We start from the raw sequence: 24,701 nt of genomic DNA, 5'->3' as shown, positions 1-24,701 counted from the left end.
TTTCCAACCATCTTTCCTGGGTATGGAATTTTACAGTTTCCATGAAAATACTTTCAACTCAATTATGAAGTTTGATGTTGACATCCATAAGGATCTCTATGCTAAAACCGTACTGTCTGGTGATATTGACAGGATGCAGAAGAAGATGCTTTGTGCTAACCCCAGCACAATAAAAATTAAGAGTATGGCCCAGCCTTAGCACAGGTACTGTCTTCTGGAAGATTCAACAGTTATGGTTTAGCAAACAGACACTAAATCAGTGTCCAATGTTAAGGGTTGTTAAAGGGTCCCCTCAACTTGTCTTTTTGAGTTGCCATATTTTCCGGAAGCACTAGACACAGTGCATGAAGGAGGAGTGTATCAAGGGTAAAGTCTCACAGCTGACAATTTATTGTTTGCATGCCAAGCTGGATTCCCTGTGTATCTGTGGGAGGCAAGACAGGTGCCAGTCAGTCTGTGCCAGGCTGGGAAAATGCTTGTGCAGCTGAGGTCCTTTGCAGATAAGCAGAGTCTCTTATCTTCATAGCCTAGTTGTTCCCAGAGGGAAAAAATGGGTTTTGTCCTTTTCCGCACCTTTCCCCTCCCATGCCACTCTCTTTCCTACTTTCTCCTCCTCCTTTTGCTATACTGTCATACATATACAAACTTCTATAAGGACTGTGAACTCTTTGGGTTCCAGATGCATGTTCATTTCTCTTATAATAAGCCTGATTTTCACTTAAGTTTCATGATGTTGTGTTTGCTTATTGACACCACAGCAAAGGCTTCTAAACATGTTTTTTGTTGTTGTTGTTGTTGGTTGGTTTCAAAGATATGACTTAAAAATTGCTCCTTTAAAAGATGAGATTGGCATGGCTTAATTGGTTTTTATCTGATACCCCACAAATCGAAAAGTAAAGGTGATGTGCAGTCTTAGTATAGTGGAGGTAAACATCTCTAAATTTCTATAGTTCCTATTCAAGCTTCTAATTGTACATTTTGTAGTCATTCTAAATAATGGAATATGTATTGTTATAGGGTGTTACTTGTTTCTGTGAAGGCTACCCTGCTTTGCAAAAGAAATTAGTTACACAAATTCAGACAAAGTTAATCCTTAAAAAACTTTTTATATCATTTTTCTTAATATTTGTTCATTGTTTTATATTGTCAGAGCTATAATATTCCTTTTTCTCTCTGCTGCCCAAAAAGGATATGAATGAAGGGATTTTTTCAGTCTCCCTGGGAGTATAATGAGATTGGTGCCACTACTTGGGGGAACAGAGAAATTTTAATAGTATACTGACTTTAGAATTATGCAAATAGAAGTGCACATGTGAAAGAAATTCAGGGAAAGTGGGGAAAGAAATCATGTAACCCTGAATCCTCTTCATTTATTAGATTGCAAATGTTTTGAGATCGGAGAGGAAGCTATTTCTTTCATAATGTTTGTTTCATAATTGCAGTAATTGAATCTAATAGACTTGGATGCAGATAAGACCTGAATTTTAAGGGGCTTGAATGACAGCCTAAGGAATGTGGATTTTTTTTTGTAAACAATAGGGAGAGAATGAAAAAAAATAACGAGATTTATGCAATTTAATCTGGGAGTCGTATATGGAATGGATTAGAAAAGCTAGAGGATGAAGACAGAGAAATCCAACAGGAAACTATTGTAGTCATTTATATAATACAGAAATCTAATATCTCCTTGTCTTGACTGGATTATCATCTTTATCCTACCCCTTAAATGTAGGTGAACTGCAGAATTCTGTGATATGTCTTCTTGTTTCTCTACCTATCTATCTGTCTATCCATATCTCTCTCTCTCTTTCTGTCCATCCATCCATCCATCTATCTTTCTATCTGCCTGTCTATCCATCTATCTGTCTGTCCCTCTGTCTGTCCATCATCTATCTCTGTCCACCTGTCCATTATCTATCTGTCTATTTATTTATCTATCTATCCATCCGTCCATCTATTTATCTACCTATCTTATCAATTCCTGTGGATTCATAGGAACATGGATTGGATTTAGAACTGAAAAGGGCCCAGGAGGTCATTTGACCCAAACTATGATTTTGTAGATCAGGAACTGAGGGTCTGAAAGGTTAAAGGACGTCACCAGGATCAATCCATAAGCATCTTTCAGAGGTGAGATTTGAGCTCAAGTATTCCTGACTGAAAATTCAACCCTCTATCCAGATTTCAGTATTTTTTAGTCAAGATTGTTGTACTAGACAGGATCAAAGGTGTAAGGAATTTGAAAGTGATGAGGAAGTGGAAATAGTGACTTAGTGGCAAAAGGAGTGAAGGAAAAATATTTCCAAATTTAATTTAGTATTTTTTTAAAATTGTAAATAAAAATCCATTTCATCCAAAGAGTTTAATTGAGTTCATTTACCACTTCAGTTACCATTAAAACAAAGATTTATCAGACAGTTAGCCTTGTCAGAAGAGCAAAAATCCTGGAAGGGTTTGGGGAGTGGACAAGACGATCTCTTCTATAGTCCTTTCCAACCTGAAAATCGATGATCCTGTAATACCTGCAAAATTGAACAACATGGCTACACAGGATAACTATTATAAATTCATGGAAACATTCACACTGCACTTAAATCATGACATCTCAGCTATCCCTCCCACCAAAGAACTCTAGAAATTTGAAATTGCTTGTGTCATAAATTATTATTTATGTATATTTTCCAGGCAGTGCCATTAACTAAGTGTCTGACTTTAAATAGCTGATTTCATTACAGCCTGTTCTAATTTTGCTCACATTTTTGCTGAGTGTTTATAGAAAGGAAAATAGAAACAAAGGTATGGAAAGAAATGACAGAATGATGGGATAAGAGAGTGTGATAAGAGGTTTATGGAAGTTCAGAGAAAGTTGGAAATATTGGTATAAAGAGATGTAGGAAAAAAGAATACACTATAGAGGTTCATATTCATTTGTCATTCTTAATTTTGGCAACCACTTTCCCTCTCTATTAATGGTTATAAATTTGAAATTTTTTAATGGGAAGTGACTTAGTTCCAACTCTAGAGTCCTGTCCTGAGTACTTGTCTATTATTCAGAGATGTTAGGTACACTAGAAAACAGAACTATTGATTAGGAGAAAATAAGTAGCCTGAATGTTTGCCATATGTTCTCAAAGAGAACAAGGGGATAGGGAAAGGGAAAATGAAAGGGAAGCTGAATATGGGTGTTTTGCAGTAAATTACAGCTCCCCAAGGTGATCGGAAGGCAGTATTATAGATGATGTAAATAACTGAGTTCAAATCAAGCCTCAGTTACTAGTTGTGTGATCTTGGGCAAGTCACTTAACCCGGTTAGCCTTAGTTTCTTTATCTTATAAATAAAGAATGAGTTGAAGAAGGAAATGACAAACCACTCTAGTGTCTTTGTCAAGAAAAGCCCAAATAGAGGTCACAAAGAGTTGGACACAGCTGAAATGACCAAATGACACCCACAGCAGAACTATAGAGGCTGCATAATCTGTGACTCAACCTCCCTTTTCTGTTACTATTTTCATCGAACCTCTATGGGCATCAGTTTTGTTCTTAAAAAAAAAAAAAGAATGGGCTTGATTAGATGATCGCTAAAATCTACTCCCACAGTCCCAATTCTGACATTCTCTGGTTTCAGAAGAAAGACCCCATAAGGATCCTATTTTAAAAATGATAGGATAAACTATAGGTGGCAGATGTGTGGAAATGTTTTTGATGGTGGGCTAGTGTTGCAGAAGTAATCGCTTTAATGACATCAAGCTAGATGCTGTCATAGTCACAGTTTTAATGTACAGATGATCAAAATTAGCTGAGGTTTTGAAAACACTCTTGTCTATATCAGAGTAAATCATTACTTTTTGTATGACTATCTTTACTCTAGTTATTGTACCAAATTTCAGAAAAATAAAATACAAAAAAAAATTTTATGGTCATAGGCGCCAATTATTTCTATCTGTTGAAAAGCTTTTACACATTAAAAAACAATTCCTGGCTATCATTTATTTAGAAATGACGGATAATGTAGTAAAATTTATCATAACATTGGGTTATGTAATATTGAACTGAAAAATACTTCAAAAGCAAGACAAAATGTAATTAGAAGTAGGATTTTAGAGTAAACTAAGGGTCTAGCAGCTTATAATTGGGGGGGAGGGAGAGGCAATGTAAACTTATTCTTTGTAACACAAACGTTCTAGATTTCATTTTACCAAGCCTAGAAATGTGAAGTTTAACCGCTAGAAGTTTCATTAATATTTGTCCATCACTTTCTCAAATCCTCATTTGTTTTATTTTCATTTATCTTCATTTGTAAATAATACTTTTGTATAAACTGACTTTAGACTTGAGGCCATGTCTCCTGGTGGATGGATAGTCAGACTTGAAACCAAGAATACTCAAATATTTCTTCTGTTACATACTATTTATGTGACCCTGGACAAGTCATTTAACTTCTCATTGTTCTCAGGAACTTTGTAGGACGATAGATTCCAAAAAATTTCTGATCTACATTAGTAAAAGGAGTTTTTCTTACCTGACAGCGACCTATACTCATGTAATAATGGACCTGGTCCTATAACTTATGCAAGAGATTCTTTATACTTGTTTCATGATATCCTGTATTGAAAACATTCAATAACATGTTGATATAATTGTTTTGCAATTTGGTATATTTAGATCTATCTTTGAATTATCAGATCAACTTTTAGACTGTCCTGACTTCACTAGACAATTGGTTGTCATTATTTTGTCTGTATAATGACTATGCAGGTATTCTTCTAATATCAGGCTAGCTGCAGTGAGGAAAATCTAAAATAAATAATAGCTCCTTATTTCCCAGCACCTTCTTCACACCTTATTTCTCCCACTTTTGAAGTTCTGTTAAAATGACGGAAAATAAAATGGAAAAAAACTCACAAAGTAGTCTAAATTAATAATAAGATTTTTGGCATTTTATTGTTCTTCAGTTATTAGGATGATACTTGTATAATTTCTATTTTCAACATTGAATATAAAGGTGCTTAGAAGACCAATCCAGGTAACTTCATGACTCATTATCAGGTTGACTGCAATATAATGTCTTTGGTCTCAGAAACTCTCAGGGAATTATCTGCTGGGTTATGAGGAGGTTGGGATTCATGTTGGTAAAGGGATTACCCATAGTGAAAAATGTTGCAGAATCTTGAATTATTGAAGTAAAAATAATAAATAGATATTTTAGTTATTATATAACATAGATTTAGTGTTTGGTCCTGGTCCTCATTTAATAGATAATGAAACTGAGGCCCAAAATGGTGAAGTGACTTGAATAAATGAAGAGGTAGGTCCCTCCATGCCAAATAATAATTTTTAACTGAATGGTAATTATGAACAAAAGTATCAAATTTCTCATATGTTGAAATGCAAGCAATTTCAAATGTCAAATTCTGGGAAAAGGGGAAGAAGTTATATAATTAAGGGTAGCAGTAATGTTTGCATGTATTTATAACTTGTAATTGATGTTGTTCAGTTTTCCTAAAAAGATAAATTTTTAAAAATTAAATCTGAATTAAATTAAATGGATATATCTTGATAAGAATTTGAAACACTGAGAAAGGGGAGTAATTCTATCCATGGGATCTGTTTTTGATTCTGTGCCGATCTTGGCTACATCAGCTTAGCTTAGGACAATTGTAGTTATGATCTTAAATGAACCTCCAAACAGCCCTAAAGTAATTTTTATTCTCTGCTTTTAGATTGCTTGGCCAGTTTCTCATACGCGAAGGGACGAATGCAAGTGGGCTGGAAAAGATATTTTGGTAAGCAACAAACTTTTATTCCAAAAATTTATTAATTTATTTGTTTTCAGTTTCCAACATTCACTTCTATAAGTTTTAAATTTTCTCCCCTCATGCCCCACTCCTTCCCCAAAATGGTATGTAATCTTATATGGGCTCTATACATACATTCCCATTAAACACATTTTCACATTAGTCATGAAGCAACAAATTTTTAAAATAATTTTAGAAATTGAATAAGCAATTTATAATTGGACATATAATAATTTTATAATTTTCAATTCAGATGCTTTTCTTTTACGTTTTGACATTTAGATTTCAATTGTTTTATTAATTTTCAATTGTGGAAATAACTATAAGAGCTAGGACATTGATTGTCAATAAGAACTCCTCAGAGGTTACAAATGTGTAATATTTACATGTAAGGAAAAAGGAAGCAAAGAATAGCAATTTTACTCATAAAATGCCATCTATCATACTCATGCCCTTTACTGATATCTAAGATAGGTCAACTTTGTAGGATAACCTTGCAATACTGTTTTTAATATATTCAGCGAACAACTCAGGAGACCCAGTCAATGTAGTTAACCTCAACTGGTCTTCATGGTTGACAGCAATCATGACAATTGGATCAGTTCTGCAAGAAGTTAGACATGGTCAGAGTTATAAATATGTCTTTTTGCCTTCAAGTACACCTGTGTCTTCAAAACTCCTGAAAGATAATTTATGGTTCTGGAAATTTTCTTTGATTTTCTTTGATCTTCAATTTTCTTTGATTTGAATGACCTAGCCACAGGCAAACGTTTAAGAAGCATGACTGGAAAGATGTATGTATGTATGTACATATATATGTAATGTATACACAAGCATATGTGTGTGCCTGTGTCTATGACTCTGTGTATTAGCTAAAACAGCTCTAACTAGTTTGCAGAGTTTACCATACATATGGAAAATCTGAAACATCAATAGATACAATTTTATAAATAAATCTATAGATGCCTATACAAAATAAATCTGAATATATGCATATGTTTGTGTATTCTTAAATTATTTCATTGGATATGTGATCTCAACAATGAGGATATTCCCTTCATCAGTGCATAATCACATCTAGGTATCTAGATAGGTACATATATACATAAATACCGGTATTTATGTATATGTGCATGGATATAGTCAGATATTTGGAATTCTAACATCTTATAAAAGTTTGGCTTTCCAAGACTTCACTCTGCATACACACACACACACACACACACACACACACACACCTATTAAGTATTTGAATTATATACTTCATTATTCTAAATCCAAATAAATCAAAGTTTGTTTTAAGAATTTTATTGGACACTTCTGGATAATGCAAAAGCAGTATATTAACTACATTATTTTATTGTACTGAATATTCACATTATTATATCTGTATTGATGTATAGGTGTATACAACATACATATAGAAAGAATGGTAGTAATTTTGACACAAAGTTGACGAAAATTGAATTAAGCATTATTCGGTACTTTCCATTTTAAAATAAATGATAAACACGGACTCCACTGGTTTTTACATTAGTTTTACTTAGACAACAAACTTAAAAGAATAGATTTACTTTGATAATGAACTTCAGATTTGCCCCTTTTAGTATAACTAAATAAAGCCATTTACAGCATATATGTAAAAGAGACATCAACACATTTATACACACACATGTGAAATATAGCATGGTATAGTGACTAGAACTCTGGCTATGGAATAAAAAAGATATATGAGTTCAAATATTGGGTTGGAACCTTATAACCAAGAACAAGTCCATTAATGTCTTAGGGCCCTAAGCAACTGTATAAATAACAGATGAGCTGCGGATGTGCATTTGTACAGGGGATTTCCATAACAGGAATTCCCCATACTAATGTAATCACCCTGCTCCTGGGGAGGCTGGAGAGACAACACACATATACGTACATATGTTTATATCTCTCCCTCTCTTTCTCTGATATATATATATATAATATATGTGTGTGTGTATACATAAAACACGTGTGTTTGAATGGACATAGAATGTAGAAATGATATTAATCAATGCTGCAATGTCCAAAATAGCAACTGTTACAAATATTATTGTAGCTTTTCAGTCAGACCTGACTCTCTGTAACCCCATTTGGGGATTTCCTGGGAAAGATAATGGAATGGTTTGCCATTTCCTTCCCCACCTCATTTCTTTTTTGCATATGAGGAAACTAAGGCAAACAGGGTTAAGGGAGAGGGTCACCCAGGTAGTAAATGTTTGAGGTCAGATCTGAAGTCAAGAAGACGTCTTCCTGCCTCCAAGTCTGGCATTCTATCCACTGTGCCACCTAGCTGCCCAAGTAGAGCTGTATATTTTGCACTGAGAGGACCCATATCTCTTGCCTGTTTTTGATAGACTATATGAATTTATTTTGAAGACAACTGTCTCAATATTCTTAAAAATCCGGTCTGCTTAATTCTTCCATTATGAAATTTTGAAGAAAACATGTGCTTATCAAAAGAAAATTTATGTCATAACTCAATAAGTTGAATGACATTTAGGCTGTTAACTGAAAAGAGTCTCATGTGAGAAAAGGCATATTATCAATAAAGGAATGAATGAATGAATGAATGAGTGAGAGATGGTTTTTCACTAAAGAAATAGCTCTGGGTTTTTGAGGTAAGGAGATCTAGGCTCAGATGTCACTGTCTATATATTGACTATTTGGCTTTGAGCTAGTAGCTTACCTTCCTTGACCTTAATATCAGGTGCTCAAACCGGCTCTCAAATTGATGGTTTGTGAGTGCCTACATAATTTTCAATGTGAACATTTACAATTTTGAAATCAGCAGACCAAAAAACAGAGCTTCATTTAGTATTTTGTTGATTGTCTACACTTAAGAAAAATGTAAATAATGCCCTCTTAAAAGTGTGTTGATCTGCTTTTTAAATGTTTTTCTCGGGAGAGCTGCTTGTTAAACATTTACCAACAGAAACTTGTCTAGTTTCAAATGAAAAGATTAGATTAGATGACCTCTCTTTGAAATTCAATCCCATATAAATCTGTGATCCCATTTGGCTGTCAAACATGTAAAATCTTAACAGGTTTCATTATATTTGACTCATTAGAATTCATTGGCATTGAACCCTGGGGGAATTTTGTGACCTAATCTTCCAAGTAACCGTGAAAATTTATATTTATTTAGCTTTAGGTATAATTAATCTCACCTCTAGTCTATATTTAGCTGTCATGCATCAATGACAATCAATGAGACTTGAAAAATAAAGATATTAGCATAGCAGAGGATATATTTATCTTCATTTTCTCTAAATCTTTTTCTTTATCATTTTTTTTTGTGTCTTTCTATCTCTTCTGATAGCTCTTCCTTTTTTACACTTTATTGGTTCTCATTCTCTTCTTTTCTTGAATCTATTCTTCTTGAATATTTGATGTGTAAATGATGACATGATTAATGTTGGAATCTAGTGTGTATAACTATACCAGTTATGATACAACATAGGCATATGGTCTTCTGTGACATCTATTGGACTTGGAGCTAGGAGTAACATTGATTTGAGTCACTTTTCTGCCTCTTTGATTAGGCAGTAACTGCAATCAAGTCATGTAACTCACCCATGCCTCAGACCTGATCTCAGCCATTTAACAGCCCTGTTTTATCATTAATGGGTATGGTAATAGTATCTACCTCCCAGGGCTGTTGTGAGGATAAAATGAGATTATATCTGTAAAACACTTTGCAAACCATAAATTCTATGTACTATTAATATTGCTGTTATTATTACCTGAATCCTATGACTGTGATAGTATTCTCAAAAAAGGGTAGAGTGAATCATACAAATGTCACTCCTAGATGCATAAGGTTTGACTATAAGATAAAGAGATGATTTTTCTTGTGTATATTATGAAAAGAGATTCATTAGTGTATAATCACATCATGTTTATGAATTCATTTCATGAATAAGCTTACAAATATATATATGTGTGTGTGTGTGTGTGTGTGTGTGTGTGTGTGTGTGTGTGTGTGTATATATATCTGTAGTTGTAAAGTGTACCAGCCATTGTTGCAATCTTTCCCCATTTATCCATACCCCATGCTGGTATATGTTTCACAGATAAACACACTGACTACGTGAATTGTCCAACAGGTAAACACACACCAATACAGGAGGACTGCTAGCAGATGTTCTAGCACAGGTTCACTTTTGATCTGGGTAAACAGAAAAACAGAAGGGGAGTCATAATAAGGAGTTAAATAAGCTAGCTTTATTCTAGTCTATTCTTCTCCCAAGGGGTTGCCTATAATGGGGTCAAAAACTCCTAGAGTACTCCCGAATCACCCTTCTCGCAGGGACAGGAGAGAAGAGGGGCAGCTACCACTATGTCTCAATGGGATCAGTTGAGACAGGAACAGCTTTCCAGCTACCCTAAATCCCCCCAAGCCTCAATGGGGGCTGATTGAGGCAGGCCCATGCTCTTCTATGCATTACTGAAATCACAAATCCCCACTTACTGAGCAGTGCCCACTTGATATATAGGGCAAGAGATGAAGGTATCTTGCCAACATTAAGTTCACAATTTTACATTACCTCATCCCTATATCTCACTGTGAGAGTCACGGTAGAAACCTTTTGAACCATAATTGTGAGAACTCAAATCTAACACCTACGAACTAGAAATTATTATGGTCATGGATGCTGGGAACTAAACCCTAAAAAAGATAACAAAATCTCCTTACACACACTACAATCCACCTCACATACAGCATATTATGAACTATCTTGTTTGGGGTTTAGGATAGTGTCCATGATTTCATAGATTTTCTTTATGTCAAGCTAATTGTGGATAGACATAACCTTCACTACTACTATGCTTTAGGACAACTAGTATAGGGTAGTAGAAAGAGCAGCGACTTTACGTACAAGTGTTCTGGGTTCAATTTCCATTTCAGTTTCAATTACCTAATGTGTAAAATGGAAGTAATACTTCTTGTGTCTTCATTAGAGTATAAATTCATTGAGAACTGGAGCTGTTGCCTTTCTTTGTATACCCAGTACTTATCACAGTGATCAGCACATAGTAGGTGCTTGATAATTGTTATTGACTGGGTTGTTGTGAGGAAAAATCATTGAAAACAAAAAAGTACCATCTGAGTATATTTAAGATGTTAACATTTAAGCAAGTGCCTCATTAGGCTGTGGTGAAAAGCCCCTTACCTCATTTTTATTGAGGATGAAACATCTTTGTGGTGTAGTACATATAGCCTGGAGTTCATGTCATGTGGATACTTACTGGTTTTGTGACCATGAACAAGTCCCTCAAACCCTTTAAGCCTCAGTTTCATCATCTGTAAAATGGGGGCAATAATAGTACTTCTCTCCTAGAGTTGCTAAAATAAATAATATATGCTACGTACTTTTACAAAACTTAAATTATAATATGCATACTAGTGGATATTATTAATTTTATTATGTATAAAATATCTGGACTGAAAGTGTTATAAAATTGTAAGTTGAGTGGTCAGCTCAGTGATATAGTGGACATAACCTGGGATTTGAAATCTGGAAGATTTGACTTTGAATAAAATTTCAGACTATGCACATGACTCTCAGTCAATCATTTCTCTGCTCTCATTCTCAGTTTCTTCATCTGTAAAATGAGAGGGTAGAACTTAATGTCCTCTAGAGTACCTTTAGCCTCTAAATCTACTATCCTATGAAGGAAGCTTAATAAGTCATCGACTTCAAAATATAGAAAAGCAAGAGGCTTTGGTAAACTGGATTGTAAAATCCCTAACCCTATCCTGCAGGGTGTCTTACCATCCTGCATCTGGTAAGAGTTCTAAAGGCTACAAACTACAAATCTAAGATCTGAGACAGGGAACCAAATTGAAGACTAGGAAGGAAAATAAATCTATCCTAAGCTCTAGAAAGGGAATCATGCTTAAAAATTGAGGCACAGGGTTTAATATTGAGTCCAGTAAGGGCCAGTCTAGATTAGTTCTAGACTGAGTTTGAACAGGAGAGTCAAGGAGCTAAGTTCCAAATAAGTTGGAAATCAACCTCCACCAAACCACCAAAGGCTAATGACACTAGGACTCTGGACTGAACTGAACTGGACGGAGGAAAGAATGAAGATTGAGATCAGGTGTATATATATGTGTGTGTGTGTGTGTGTGTGTGTGTGTGTGTGTGTGTGTGTGTGCATGCACATGTGTCTGGGGGACTGGGAGTGGAGCTTTTAGAAGTCATGCCAGAAATTATTTATCTAAATTACAGACATCTTGAAAGAATATTTCTGGGTTCTGTAACTCATCAGTTCTGTTTTCATATTCTGCAGTTTGTTTTACTTTGCTTTTCCCTTTACTTACTTAGTAAAATTCCTTCTGAAAAGCTCAACTACTTTTTCCCCCCTCATTTGAATTAAGGGATGAAGAGAATGTTCAATACCTATCTCTAAAGAATTAGAGGGCAAAGCCTCCCTTAGAAGCCAGAGTCCCCTATCCATGGCAAATCTGACTGATGAGGGAATCAGAGTGAAGGACATTCTCAATGCTGCTTCTCTTTATGTCTGAGATATTCTGTTATTTAAATTACAGTTTTTACTTACAAATAGATTGATACATAGGAGATTCATTCAAATACTGATAGTGATCAAGCATGATGTCACACAATATATGCTTTAAAGGCATTTAGTAATAGTGATTTCTCTAAAAATCTAGACGTGGGGTCATAAGTTTCCATTATGTTCCTTTTTTATGATATCTATATCTATTTTTAATAACATTTTAATATGTTGTTTTCCTCAATTACATGTTAAAATGATTTTTTTTAAACATTTCTTTTTAAAATTTTGAGTGGCAAACTCTAGTTCTCCCTTCCTTTCTCCCTCTTCTCCCCCTTCCCTATGCTCTGGGGTAAAAATATGGAGAGCCAGCTTTAGTGTTGTACTCAATACTTTTGCCTTGTTTTCCCTTTTCTCTACTTCTTTCTACTATGTAGAAACTCAATTTTTTATATGTCACCTGCCACCTTGCCGTGATTCAGCTGTATGTTCCTTAAGGATAGGTACTGCTGGTTTTCATTGTTATGTCTCTAGTACCTAAAACAATACCTTGCACTTCATAGTTAGCAGCTAGTGGCCCAATGCAAAGAGGACTGGGCTTGGATTCTTATAGGCCTGATTTCAAATGTGGCCTTACTTGCTTACTAACTGTATGACCCTGGACAAGTCACTTAACTGTGGTCTGCCTCAGTTTCCTCAACTGAAAAATGAAGATAATAACATCAACCATGAAGGCCTGTTGTGAGGATCAAATGAAATAATGTTTATAAAAAGAGTTTATCACAATGCCTGGCACATAGGTGTTATATAAATTCATATAGTTTTTTCCTTTTCTTGCTTTCACTCTATTTAGTAAAATGAAAAAGACCTGCTTTCTGCTCTTGTGAAGAGAAAAGCCCTGAGGATTTGATGTTTATTAATTCAGTGATAGGAATTCAGACACAGTCTACACATGAGCCAATTGACAAGGGAGTTCCTCATGTAAAATTAGGGAGCAGAATATTTATAAGAAGTCAACTTAGCAAGCTGTCCTACTAGATAAATATTATAGCTTAATAAATTATCTTTTATTGCCAAGTTGAATGATCTTATCTTGTATCATCATGATTTAAGGTAAATATATGAGATTTGCAATTAGTGGATCATTGATTTGGAGTTAGAGGCCATCCCATTCAACTCCTTTATTTGGCAGATGAGGAGTATGAGTCACAGAGGCTGATTTGCCCATTATCAAAGATGGTAAATTTGAGAGATTGGATTTGAACTAGCATCTTTCTGATACATTCCACCTTTCAAACCGTTAGTCTAAATTGGAATAAAAAGGGAGAGCTTTGCTGGCATAGTTTACAAAACTGACATGTGCATCTTAGTGTCTTTGGAAAGCACATTCAACTTATAACCAGAACCTGGGTTATACTCCTGGGTACATTAATAGTAGTAGAAGCTTCAACAGATCATTTAATCGACTTATACTTATTGTTGCCCATCTATAATTTGGGGATTATAAAGAACACAGGATTGTTGTGAGGATTAAGTTGAATAATGTGTGAAGATGCCTTGAAAAGTGTGAAGTAATTTTCAGATTTAAAGTATCAAGGATTAAATGATTCAAAAAACTGGCTGCTTAGCCATATTTGTCAAGGGAACTTTGTGAAAATCAGTACAGGTTTCATGGAACTGAACTAAAAGGAAACCAACACATACTGATATTCTAAGTTTGACACAGCTATACTAATTATTATAGCTATTATTGCTTATATTTTTTAAAAAGTTGCAGTTAAAGCAAGATTAGAAAAATACTTCAAATCCATTTGAAGGAAAGCATATGAACTACCCCTCACTTTGTGTGATCTTAATCTTTAAGTCAAATCTACCAGGAAAGATAAGGGTAGAACTTTCTGTTGAAATTAGTGCTCAGAAGGGAAGTAGAACATGGGGAGCAGAACATGACCCCAACCTGCTGGGCAGCGTGACATTTTAGCAGAAGGCTTGCCTTTTACTCAGAATCTTTTGGCCCAAAAGGACAGAATAATGATGCCAGTCCATTTGGGGAAGAGTTCTGCCTGATTCTGATTTTCTTGTTATGAATTATAAGAGAACACTTTACATCATTTCCAGGTGAAAGCATTGCTGCTGAAATGTCTTGATTCCTTCTAAGAAAGAAAATTGAAATAAAGTGCTAATGCACTTATTTGTATATTTCAAGCAAAATATACCATAAAAGTAAAACGCCATAACCCTCCACTATATTACTAAATTTGCTCATACTCTGTAATAAAAACAAACAAACAAACCTTAAATAGTTGATTTGCTCCAAACATAGAATGTACCAAGCCATGCATGCATTTACCACAGGATCTGGATTTTGTAACAGGCACTAAAGTGAAATTTCGAACATATTTGATTTAACGATTAGTTCAGTTTGTTCCACCACTCAGATATTTGATATTATTTTGTATCTGTGCTTTCCAGAACTTGCCAGGATATACTTCCCTATCTTATATAACAATTCGCATTTTTAACATCTGTAATTATTGATCTCAAGGGGCTGTCAATACTGAATTCTGAAGGGTTCTAGTTATAGCCCAGGTGCAGTACAACAGCTGCACTGAAGGCATGACCTTCACCATGCCCTATAGGTAACCTTAACCATGAAGCAAAAGATTTCCTCCTTAAGAAAAAAAAGAGAGAAAGGAGGGACTAATTTACTCTAGCTATCAGGCTGTCAAAAATATAGCCATTCAAGCCAAACTTTTCCATATTAGTCATGGAAGCTTTCTGAGTATACTCATAGTTTTTTAGGAATGGAAACTAAAATAAACTAAGGTATTTTAAGTGTTCTAACTTGAATACATAATAGTCAGCATGGTGTAGGGCAGAAGCTGAAGTGTAGTTAGAACCAGATTTTGATAATAAAATTGAGAAATATTTAGCAAAATAAATAAAAATACAATAAAACATAGATTCTATTATATTTTAAGACTAAGTAAGCATGCGACCCTCAAGGGTATGTACAGATTTGGGGTCCTGTTTCTATTGGAGTTTAATAGCGTTGGTGTGGGTGGTGTTCTCAGTCAGGAAGAGAAACCAGGGTTCAAATCCCAATTCTTAACTCATGCTGGCTGTGACCTTTGACAAATCTCACTTAACTTTTCAGTGCTCCAAGAAACATCTAAGATTCTAAACTGCTGAGAAGGCACAGAAAAGGAAATTCCTCACTAGGAGTTCCCTGACTGTTGAAATCCCTTGTGGGAGATTTTAAAATGAAAAAAAAAAAAAGCTGAACACAAAACAAATTTCAAAAATGATTCTGAAAACTCCTCAAGTGCTTTCTCTCTTTCATTATAGGTAAAGAACTATGTGCACACATGTTCAGGTAATCATTTGAACACTGAAAAGTATAGGCATGCTAGAACTAAAAATAATAAAAATCCACATTTACATTGTCGTTGGGCTGTTTTTCAGTTGGCTCATACTCTTCATGATCCCCTTTGGGGTTTTCTTGGAAGAGTTACTGGAGCAGTTTGCCATTTCTTTCTCTAGCTCATTGAGGAAACTGAGGCAAATAGAGTTAAGTGACTTTTCCAGGGTCACACAGCTAGGAAGTGTCTGAGGTCAAATTTGAATTCAGGTCTTCCTGCCTCCAGGCCTAGTATTACATCCACTGTGCCATCTAGCTGCCTACACGTTTAAAAGTGCTTTACGGAATACTTCTTCATTTTCTCATTACAAAGCAATGAGGGGTAAATAGGAAAAATGATCATCCCTATTCAGCAGATGATGCCCACTGACATTTAAAAGGGTTGACTCAAGTCCATGATGGACTAAGGACTAGAAGCCAGGAGACCTGACACCAAGTACAGTGTTCTTTTCATCATGTCATGCCTTTCAAGCATTCAAATGTGATTAAATCATCAACTGGATAAGACAACTTATTTGAATTGTTAATACCATGGAACCTTCTTTAGATTCTGTGTCACTTTAGTTCCATTGTTATGGAATTTGTTCTCCCTTCAGAAAACTATCAATGGTAAAAAAACAGGCAAGAGTTCCCTTCTTCTCCATTTCAAACAAAAACATTTTCATCTGTTTATTATTCTTATTTGAGAAAATAGTAAAATAAAAGTTGCCTTTCTGCAATCTATAAAGAGATGAATATTTGTTATTTCTGATTCTCTGTTTTATTTCATTGCTTTACCTTGCTATATTGTATAATCTGTTTAATTGAGGAAATAGCATTTAATATATTATCTACATGGAATAATTATATGGGGAGCAGTTAGATAGAGCAGTGGATAGATTTCATGGCCTGGAAACCAGAAGTTCAAATTTGACCTAAGATACTTACAAACCATGTGACCCTGGGAAAGTCACTTAACCCTTAGTTTGCCTGAGTTTCCTCATCTGTAAAATGAGCTGCAGAAGGAAATGGCAAACCACTCCAATATCTCTGCCAAGAAAACCCTAAATGGGGTAAGAGTTCAACATACCTAAGAAACAATTGAGCAAAAACAACAAATAATCATTTCATCCATTTCTTCAATTTTTTAAAGAAAAATACTCAGCATTTTTTTTCTTGTGGGAGATTGGTGATAATTCACATAGGAATATGAGAAAATAAATAGCATTATTAACTATTTACCAAATATACTCTCAGCAGAAGGTTGTAGACAATCATGAAGGAAGGCATGAATGTAGACGTTCACTTAGCAGCTTATTTATGAAATGTTATAAAGATGTGTGGAAAAATCTATAGTGACTTTTGAGTAAATAAGAGGCAGCTGAGACTTAACAGAAAAGAATTCCTTTAAAGAGTTTTTGTGACGTTGAAAATCACAAGAATGAAGTGGAGTGGTTTATATAGTTATCAAGACTCCAAAATGTATATATAGGCAGCCATAATAAGAAATGATCTGAACTTTCATACAAATAAATGCCAAATGAAATGAACAAAACAAACCATTCAGTTCGATCCTATAAATAGCATTAATTAAACACCTGTTCTTGAGCAAGCCCTATGTTGTCTTCAGGAACCTCTCCTTTGGAAATAAAGTTCCTTTTGCCAGGTTTGGGGGCACACACCTGTCGTTCCGGATGCTGGGAGAGCAGAGTGTGGTAGATTCCCTGAATCTGGGAATTTGGTGCTACAGTAGGGCTTAAGCAGTTGGGGTGTCTGCACATAGTCTTGTACTCTAATGATGAGCTCTTGGGGAATGCCTGGCTACCAGGCTGCCTAAGGAGGGGTGAGCAGACCGAGCTTGGGCAAACGGATCCGTTGAAAACTTCCAAGCTGATTGATCATTTGGGGGATTGGGCACATGAATGTTTTCTGAATTTCCAGCTGGATGAGATTGGGAGACCCAGGCTCAAAAATAGTTAAGTAGATAGGTAGATAGAGGAAGGAAAGAAAGGAGAGAGAAAGGGAAGGAAAGAGGGAGAGAGAAAAGGAAGAGAGGGAAGGAAATTCCTTTAAATGATTGGTAGGTAGAAAAGGTAGAGAAAGTAGCCCTTCTCTGCTTATGCATAGGTCTTGGCAAAGTAAATTTAGGGCTGCAGTCCCAGGGCTTCTGCTGCAAGTCATCTAGGAATAGAACGGACCCCCTCTCTCCTACATCTCAGTGGAGCATCCATGGGCCTGGGTTTGACATCCAGAGAATGTAGGGATCCCTGAAAAAGTTAACAATGCCACAAAGTCACTGTTCCATACTAGTTAGATTTTGCCTGGTATATTGCATTGAATTCCAGAACAGAATTTTAAGGAAAAGATTGATAAACTGTATCTTTTGCTAAAGAGTGTAAAGAAGATTGTGAGCAGAGTTGAAAGTTTATTATATAAGGAAAGTTTGAAGAAACTGGGAATATTTAACTTGTAGAAGACAAAACCACAGGGGTGAGTGGGGAGAGTGCTCTGGTTGTCTTCAAATACTTGAACTGCTCTTACCTGTTAAAATGAATAAGTGTTTTCTTAGTAGCCCCAGAAAAAAAAACTAGGAAAGCCAGTGGTAGTTCCATTGAGCCAGATTTGTAGCAACATGAGAAAGAACTTTTTAGCAGTTAATGCTCTTCGACTATGAAATTGGTAATGGATATTTAGAAGTATTCCAGAACAGAGTTCTTCACCTTTTTTTGTGTGTGTCATGATTTCGATATTCTGGTGAAGTCTTTTTTTGTGTGTGCCATGTTTTCAATTCTTTGATGAAGTCTTCTGAGAATATGACTTTTAAATGCAAAAAATAAAATGCATTTGGATACAAAGTAAATCAATTCAACAAAACAGAAGCAATAAGTTCTCAGCATATATAAATTAAAATAAAATAAGTTCACAGATACCAAATTATCTATTTAACACTTGGTGAATTTTTTGAATTTAACGATCCGTTCAGTCCCTTTAAACACAAGACTTTGGTGATTTGACAACTAATAAATTGTAAGTAAAACCTCCTAGTTCAGTTGGCAGAACTCTGTATGTAATTCCAGTAGCCTGATGTTAGGAATCTCCGTTTATAATTAGGCTTAACCCTGATACTTGGTATTTGCCTGGTGCTTATGATCTTACTTTGATATTCTTAAAATTATTATATGTAGATTAACTTTATTATTCTTGTTTAGTGCCTGTCACATAGCATGTGCTTAGTAAGTGCTTGTTAACTGACTAACAAATGAAAGGTGGACAGTGAGCTAAGGTACCAGGAGAATCTGCTTTGAATCAACCTATCTCTTGATTTCTCATCTTCTGTTTCTCTGAGTAAACTATTCCTTCTGTGAGATAAGTTTAAATGATATAAAATTCCATCTGCATGACTGTGCTTGCAACATTTTGAATGTGGTTAAAAAATCAAAATTACAACAGCATGAGAAAACAGTCAGATTTACAAAACATCTCTCTGCTCAGATACATTTTGATGAGCTAAACTTTTAGCTCTTTTGTTAGCACTGAAGACTATTTTGGCTTCCCCCATTCCCCTTCGGCAACTATGTCTCTTCTCAATGTTATAACAATCGAGCACTTCCCCCCAACCCATAATTATTCCAGTTGTAAATTCCTAGCAGCATTCACCAAAGCAGCAGAACTGAATGTTTGAAGATGCATGTATACATTTATGTTGTTAGATAGAAACTTACCCTTGTTTCACTTGAAACTAAAATCAAACTCAAATAATTTACTTTCAAATGTGAAATTTTAATTAGTAATCACATATTGTTTGTCTGATTAAAGAAAGGGACTGAGCCTTTGATTTCATTGGTATAAGGAACTTCCGGGTGAGGAGACTTCCTCTCCAACATGATGCAGCATCTCCTGTATACCTTCCTATCTTAGAGTTGCCTAGAGTCCGGGGTTAAGTGTCTTGTCCAACATTCTATCTCTTTTATGAGAGATGCAGGGCTTGAGCCCAGTTACTTCAGGTTTGAAATCAAGTTGCTAACCCCTTAACAGTTTTTACTGTTTTGGGGTGGAGTCAGGATACCCCAACACTCTTGAAAATAATTCAGTACTTCAACAGCTTTTGCCTATGTGACCTATATTTACTGATACTTGTCAGATTAAAAATTAAAACATTTCAGTATTATTTTTATGAAAATGGTTTTGACCTTGTGGCACCTCTGGAATGTTTTGGGGGGCACAATGGTCTAGGGCCACATTTTGATAACCCCAGTACCACACTATTCTGCCTGTCTCAAGAATTAGAACTTCTCTTGAATTATATAAACCATTTACTTTCTAAAGACAGATTTCATCTTCTGTTTGAAATTAACATCTTTTCATAGGAACATACTAGATTTAACCTGTGATCTCACAAGTACAAGACTAGATCTTATTTTGTACAGCTTCTTGATTTCATTTCCTTCACCAGCATTTGATGACACTTTGTCTCTGATTAAGGTCAATGGAAATCTTGCCTTAGGAAGAATCACTAAACTGGGTGGGAGAAATTTAGTCTGCTTCCTTTCCTCTCATTTTATTTAGGGTTTTTGGTTGGGGAAAATATGGAAGTATATTATGGCAAAATGTGAAAGCAATTTATTTCATATGACAAAGTAAATGCATAACTGAGCTCAGGGACTGCAATTTAACTCCAGGATTCGGAAGTAGGCAACCCTCTCCTAATGTAACTGGAACAGATCAGGTACCTGATACTCATTTTACACACTAGCACTGAGAATTGCTTGCACTTGAAAAATTTGCTTGCAGGTCTCCCAGTACAAACAACATATTCAAGCAAATTCTATAAAGAAATCCTTTATCCCAACAAAGCTGTTTCTTTACTAGAAGAGATTAAATAACAGCAGAAACCCTATTGTTCAACATATTTTAAAGAAGTGAATGCCTTTTTATATCTTTTGATGTTACCTTTTCATAGGAAAAAAAGCTTTATAAGACTTTATAAGACTGAAAAATTATGTCTCAATCTGTTGTGCTGTGAGGAAATGGGAGAATGAAATAAATGTGTTTATTCCTTCAGGAAATCCCGTAAATCATGTATTTTGATTCACTATTTAAACATGTTAGTTTAACCAGCGGACTAAGAACTATAAATTTTTTGGAGGGGAAGAAAGGTCTATTGTTTGTTTGTTTGTTTTGGTAAGACTTAATAGTCAAAATCTTTCCTAAGAAATTGAACACTGTGAATTGAAGTAACCTGAATTTAATTTTTACAGGGGTGGGGGGTTTGAATGGTGAATTTTTCCCTTATTAGCATTTAGCATACATCCAAAATTGCTGCTGTGAAGGAATAGAAGGTAGAATATTTGGATTAAAACAATACATATTTCAAGATCAGTTGACATGTCAGATTTTTATGTGGTTCATCCTAAATAGGAATACAATGTGTGTGTATGTGTGTGTTTGTGTATATATATATTTGCAAGTGTATATGTGTAGGCAGCATCTCATAATTGTTGCATAGTGACTAAGGGAAGAGAATTTGGGCCAAGACTGTCTAACTTTGCATTGAGCAACTTAATTTAATACTAGCAGACACCCAGCTTCCTAGATTTAATTTGCACTAAGCTTCTCTATATTTTTTTGCAGCTCTTGATTCTTCAAATGGCATATATTTAATCATTGCCTAGTGACCAACCTAGTTGCATAATTGTTACAAACTACAATTCCATGCATATTTTCCATGCATACATTTCATCTTAAGCCAAAACATGCCATTTAATTAGACTTTTGTTTATAAACTATCAAGCTTCAGACTTTTTTTAGACTACAGCAGTAAAGTATCAACAATCCTGGCTTCCCACCACAATGGTGAAATTCTCAGAGCATTATTTTAAATGCATTTAAGTGTTCTAAATAGCCATGTGCCATGGGGGATGAGGGGTGGTACACTTCCACCTCCTCTGACCATGTTCTTGGTAATTAAAAAAAGTCTTGTAAAGGGAAAGAACCCAAAGGATTACTGCAAACCCTAACTACAGACTAGCTGATGGCCAGACTAGTCTCAGAGTGACTATAGGGCACTGAAATCCAAAGTAACAAGCAATAGAGAGGATGGTTGCTGGTCAGAGTTCAACAACAAGGGCACATTCTGAAGATTAAGAAGCTTCAAAGTAGGGAGTGCCAAGTGTCAACCCTATTTCTGAACTCTAACTACTTCCTGAGGTTTAGCCTTTGCTAGTGCTGACAACCTGCCTCACCCTGGACTGACCCTGTTGCCTCCTGTTGACTCAGCCATTCTCCCTCAATTTGGGGACCCATACAAAAGGCTGGGAATAACTGTTCTCTTGTTTTTAAGATCAGTATATAACAGTCTTAGAGTTTCCTTTAAATTTATTCCTTTATTTATATTGCTCTGAAAGTGTTTTAGACCTTCAAATGCTGGCACTTATATAATGATGACATGATATTTATGTATTAAAAAGATATCCCAAATCTACCAAATTCTGAAAAAAGATAATCATACCTTATATTTCAAACTAATACTCTTAATTGATAAAAATTATAAATTATAAAACTTGAACGTCAATTTCGAATCAAAAGAATCATAAATTTTAAATAAAATGGACCTTTACATAACTTTATTCTGAACAATGTCCAAGACATTCTGCCACAGTTCATTGTAGATGTAAAAGAATAGGTGCCCACAGATGGACTAGTTTAGTGATAATGTCCCTTCAATTAATCAGTAACTCAGTGGTCTATTTCCACAATTTTATGTAGATATTGTTTGAAGGTTCTGCCACTTTCACAATTGTCTTTTAACTTGGATAAATCATGACTCTAGCTTAAACATAGGAATTTGTTTAAAGAATACACATGACATCTTATGGGTAACCATTGGCAAAGAATCCACCACTTAATTGTCAACTCTCTGGTGATGAACCTCTTCATGGGTAGCTTAGAAACTGCTTCTAGTAGATACATAATGAATTGAAATGACTCACTGGCATCATATTCCAGCCTTACCTGAACCCACAAGACCTTGGCCATCAGGAACCTAAAGCTATTTTCAAGCTGAAATGAGACATCAAAATTGGACTCCCTCATAAAGAACCAATGACAATATTATTATCTCCAACTATTTGACCTAATTCCATCTCTGGCTAGCATTCCCTATTGATTTAAACAAACTGTTATCAGTTTTACCTAGAGAATCCATAAACAAGCCATTTTGTCCCCAGCACCTTAGCCTTAGGCAGCTGCCTTTATGCTAGCTGAGAAAGTTTCAGACGTGTCCCACTTCCAAATATCAGTCCCACTCTCTGTCATACTATCTATGATGCTATATTTATTCACATTGGTTTGGTAGGACATTTGAGCTTCCCATGTCATCTTTTTAAATGGAAATATCTGTGAAAAGGATCTATATTTTTAGCCATCAAAACAAATGAAAAAATTGTTGACTCCAAATTTTAATTATATCCAGAATAAATAATTTCTATCATTAGAATAGAATTATCACTCCAAAGCCTACATATAGATGCTCCTATGAGCAAGATGTAATATATATATATACATATATATATATATGCCTAGAGAATTAAACTTTTCCTCTTTTATTTTTGGCTTGAGCATTGGAGCACATCTACCTAATATTGCCTTTCTTCTCTAAGGCCCCCTCTCCCCACCCCCATCTTGTTAACTACTTCCAGCATGCTCTTTTGTTCACTCCAGATGAGAGAACTGGGCTTTGATTAAAGCGTGGTGGAGGAGGGGAGGAAGACAAGAGTGGTACCTTCTATTTGAATGTGGGTATAAATACCAATTCTCCATTGATAAGGGTTTAGTTTTTAGGGGATTTCAAAAATAGTTTTCTACATTAAAACAATGAAAATTAGCTACGTAATACATCTTTATGTCTTTGTTTATTGTCCTTAAGTTACTTAGCAACTATACCCTATATCTTAGAGTCTCCTGGGTCCTTTCAACACTTGGTAGATTTACTTTCAGTTTCAGCTCAGCTATTCCCGGAGTATTTTTGGCTTTAGTGACTGTTAGTAGAAATTAGAATAGAATGGGTACCTCATTAAATAGAGTGATTTCTATTGTGCCCAGGTGTATTAACATATACTATTGCCTGTGGAATAACTGGGGGGAAAGTGAGAGTATTCATTGTTTTTCATCTCTGTCATCATTGCCAAAGGTTAAAAAAAAAAAAAATGAGACACTTCAAGTACTAAGTTAGAAAGAAGTCATTGAAGGATAATTTCTAGATTGACATTCCTAAATTGACACCTTTATTCTGTGACTACAGAGCTTGTTGACTTGGTAACAGGTACATCAAGAAAACCAGATGACACCTATATTTTGGTTTGGTTCCATGGATGACTATATTCTCTAGTATTTTGTGTATCAGACTGTACAGCAGATTGCCTGAGGTATTAGGCAGACAGAACATCAAATACCTGGGTTAGGAAGACTTTATCCTAAGGCTGACAGCCCCATCCTGGACAGTACTTTTCTTGGAAGTCCTTTCCTTTTCTCTTGGTCACTGGTCTTGGATTCCTGATACTCTAGTTGGTTCATGCACTTTACCTATGTTTGTGCTATTGTTGAAGAAAGATTAGTATTTAAGCTATCTTGAAGTGATCTACATGTTGAATTCAGAACAAAGTGGAGGTGAATTAATAAATAGTGATAATGGGGAAGGAGTTTTAAAATTAGATCTTAAGAATCTTCCAGACTCCAAAAGACACTTTAAAAAACGTAATCTCAAGACCCTGGCACAAGTCACTTAACCCCATTTGGCTCAAAAAAAAAGTAACTTCAAAAAATTAGTTTATACAAATTCTAAAGGTATTTAAAGTAGAGGGGTTTAGATTGAGTTTACTTAGGATGCTTATTTTGCCCTAAATCTTTTGCGTTACCTGAGAAAGTCTAGTTTTAGAGTCAGAGTGATTCAGAAG

General features: G+C 35.2%; 1 protein-coding gene across 1 annotated transcript in view; it reads left to right on the top strand.

Annotated features, from left to right (window-relative positions):
* Window positions 1-24,701, top strand: part of SEMA3A (semaphorin 3A) — a 524,728-nt gene that overhangs the window by 311,869 nt on the left and 188,158 nt on the right. Inside the window, 1 exon segment of the mRNA XM_072653227.1 lies at window positions 5,721-5,783. Within this exon segment, the coding sequence (XP_072509328.1) occupies window positions 5,721-5,783 (63 nt within the window).

The sequence above is a fragment of the Notamacropus eugenii genome, chromosome 3, assembly GCF_028372415.1.
Source record: "Notamacropus eugenii isolate mMacEug1 chromosome 3, mMacEug1.pri_v2, whole genome shotgun sequence".
Taxonomy (NCBI): Eukaryota; Metazoa; Chordata; class Mammalia; order Diprotodontia; family Macropodidae; genus Notamacropus; species Notamacropus eugenii.
The sequence above is the reverse complement of the archived record's forward strand: the minus strand, read 5'-3'. Positions and strand labels throughout refer to the sequence as shown.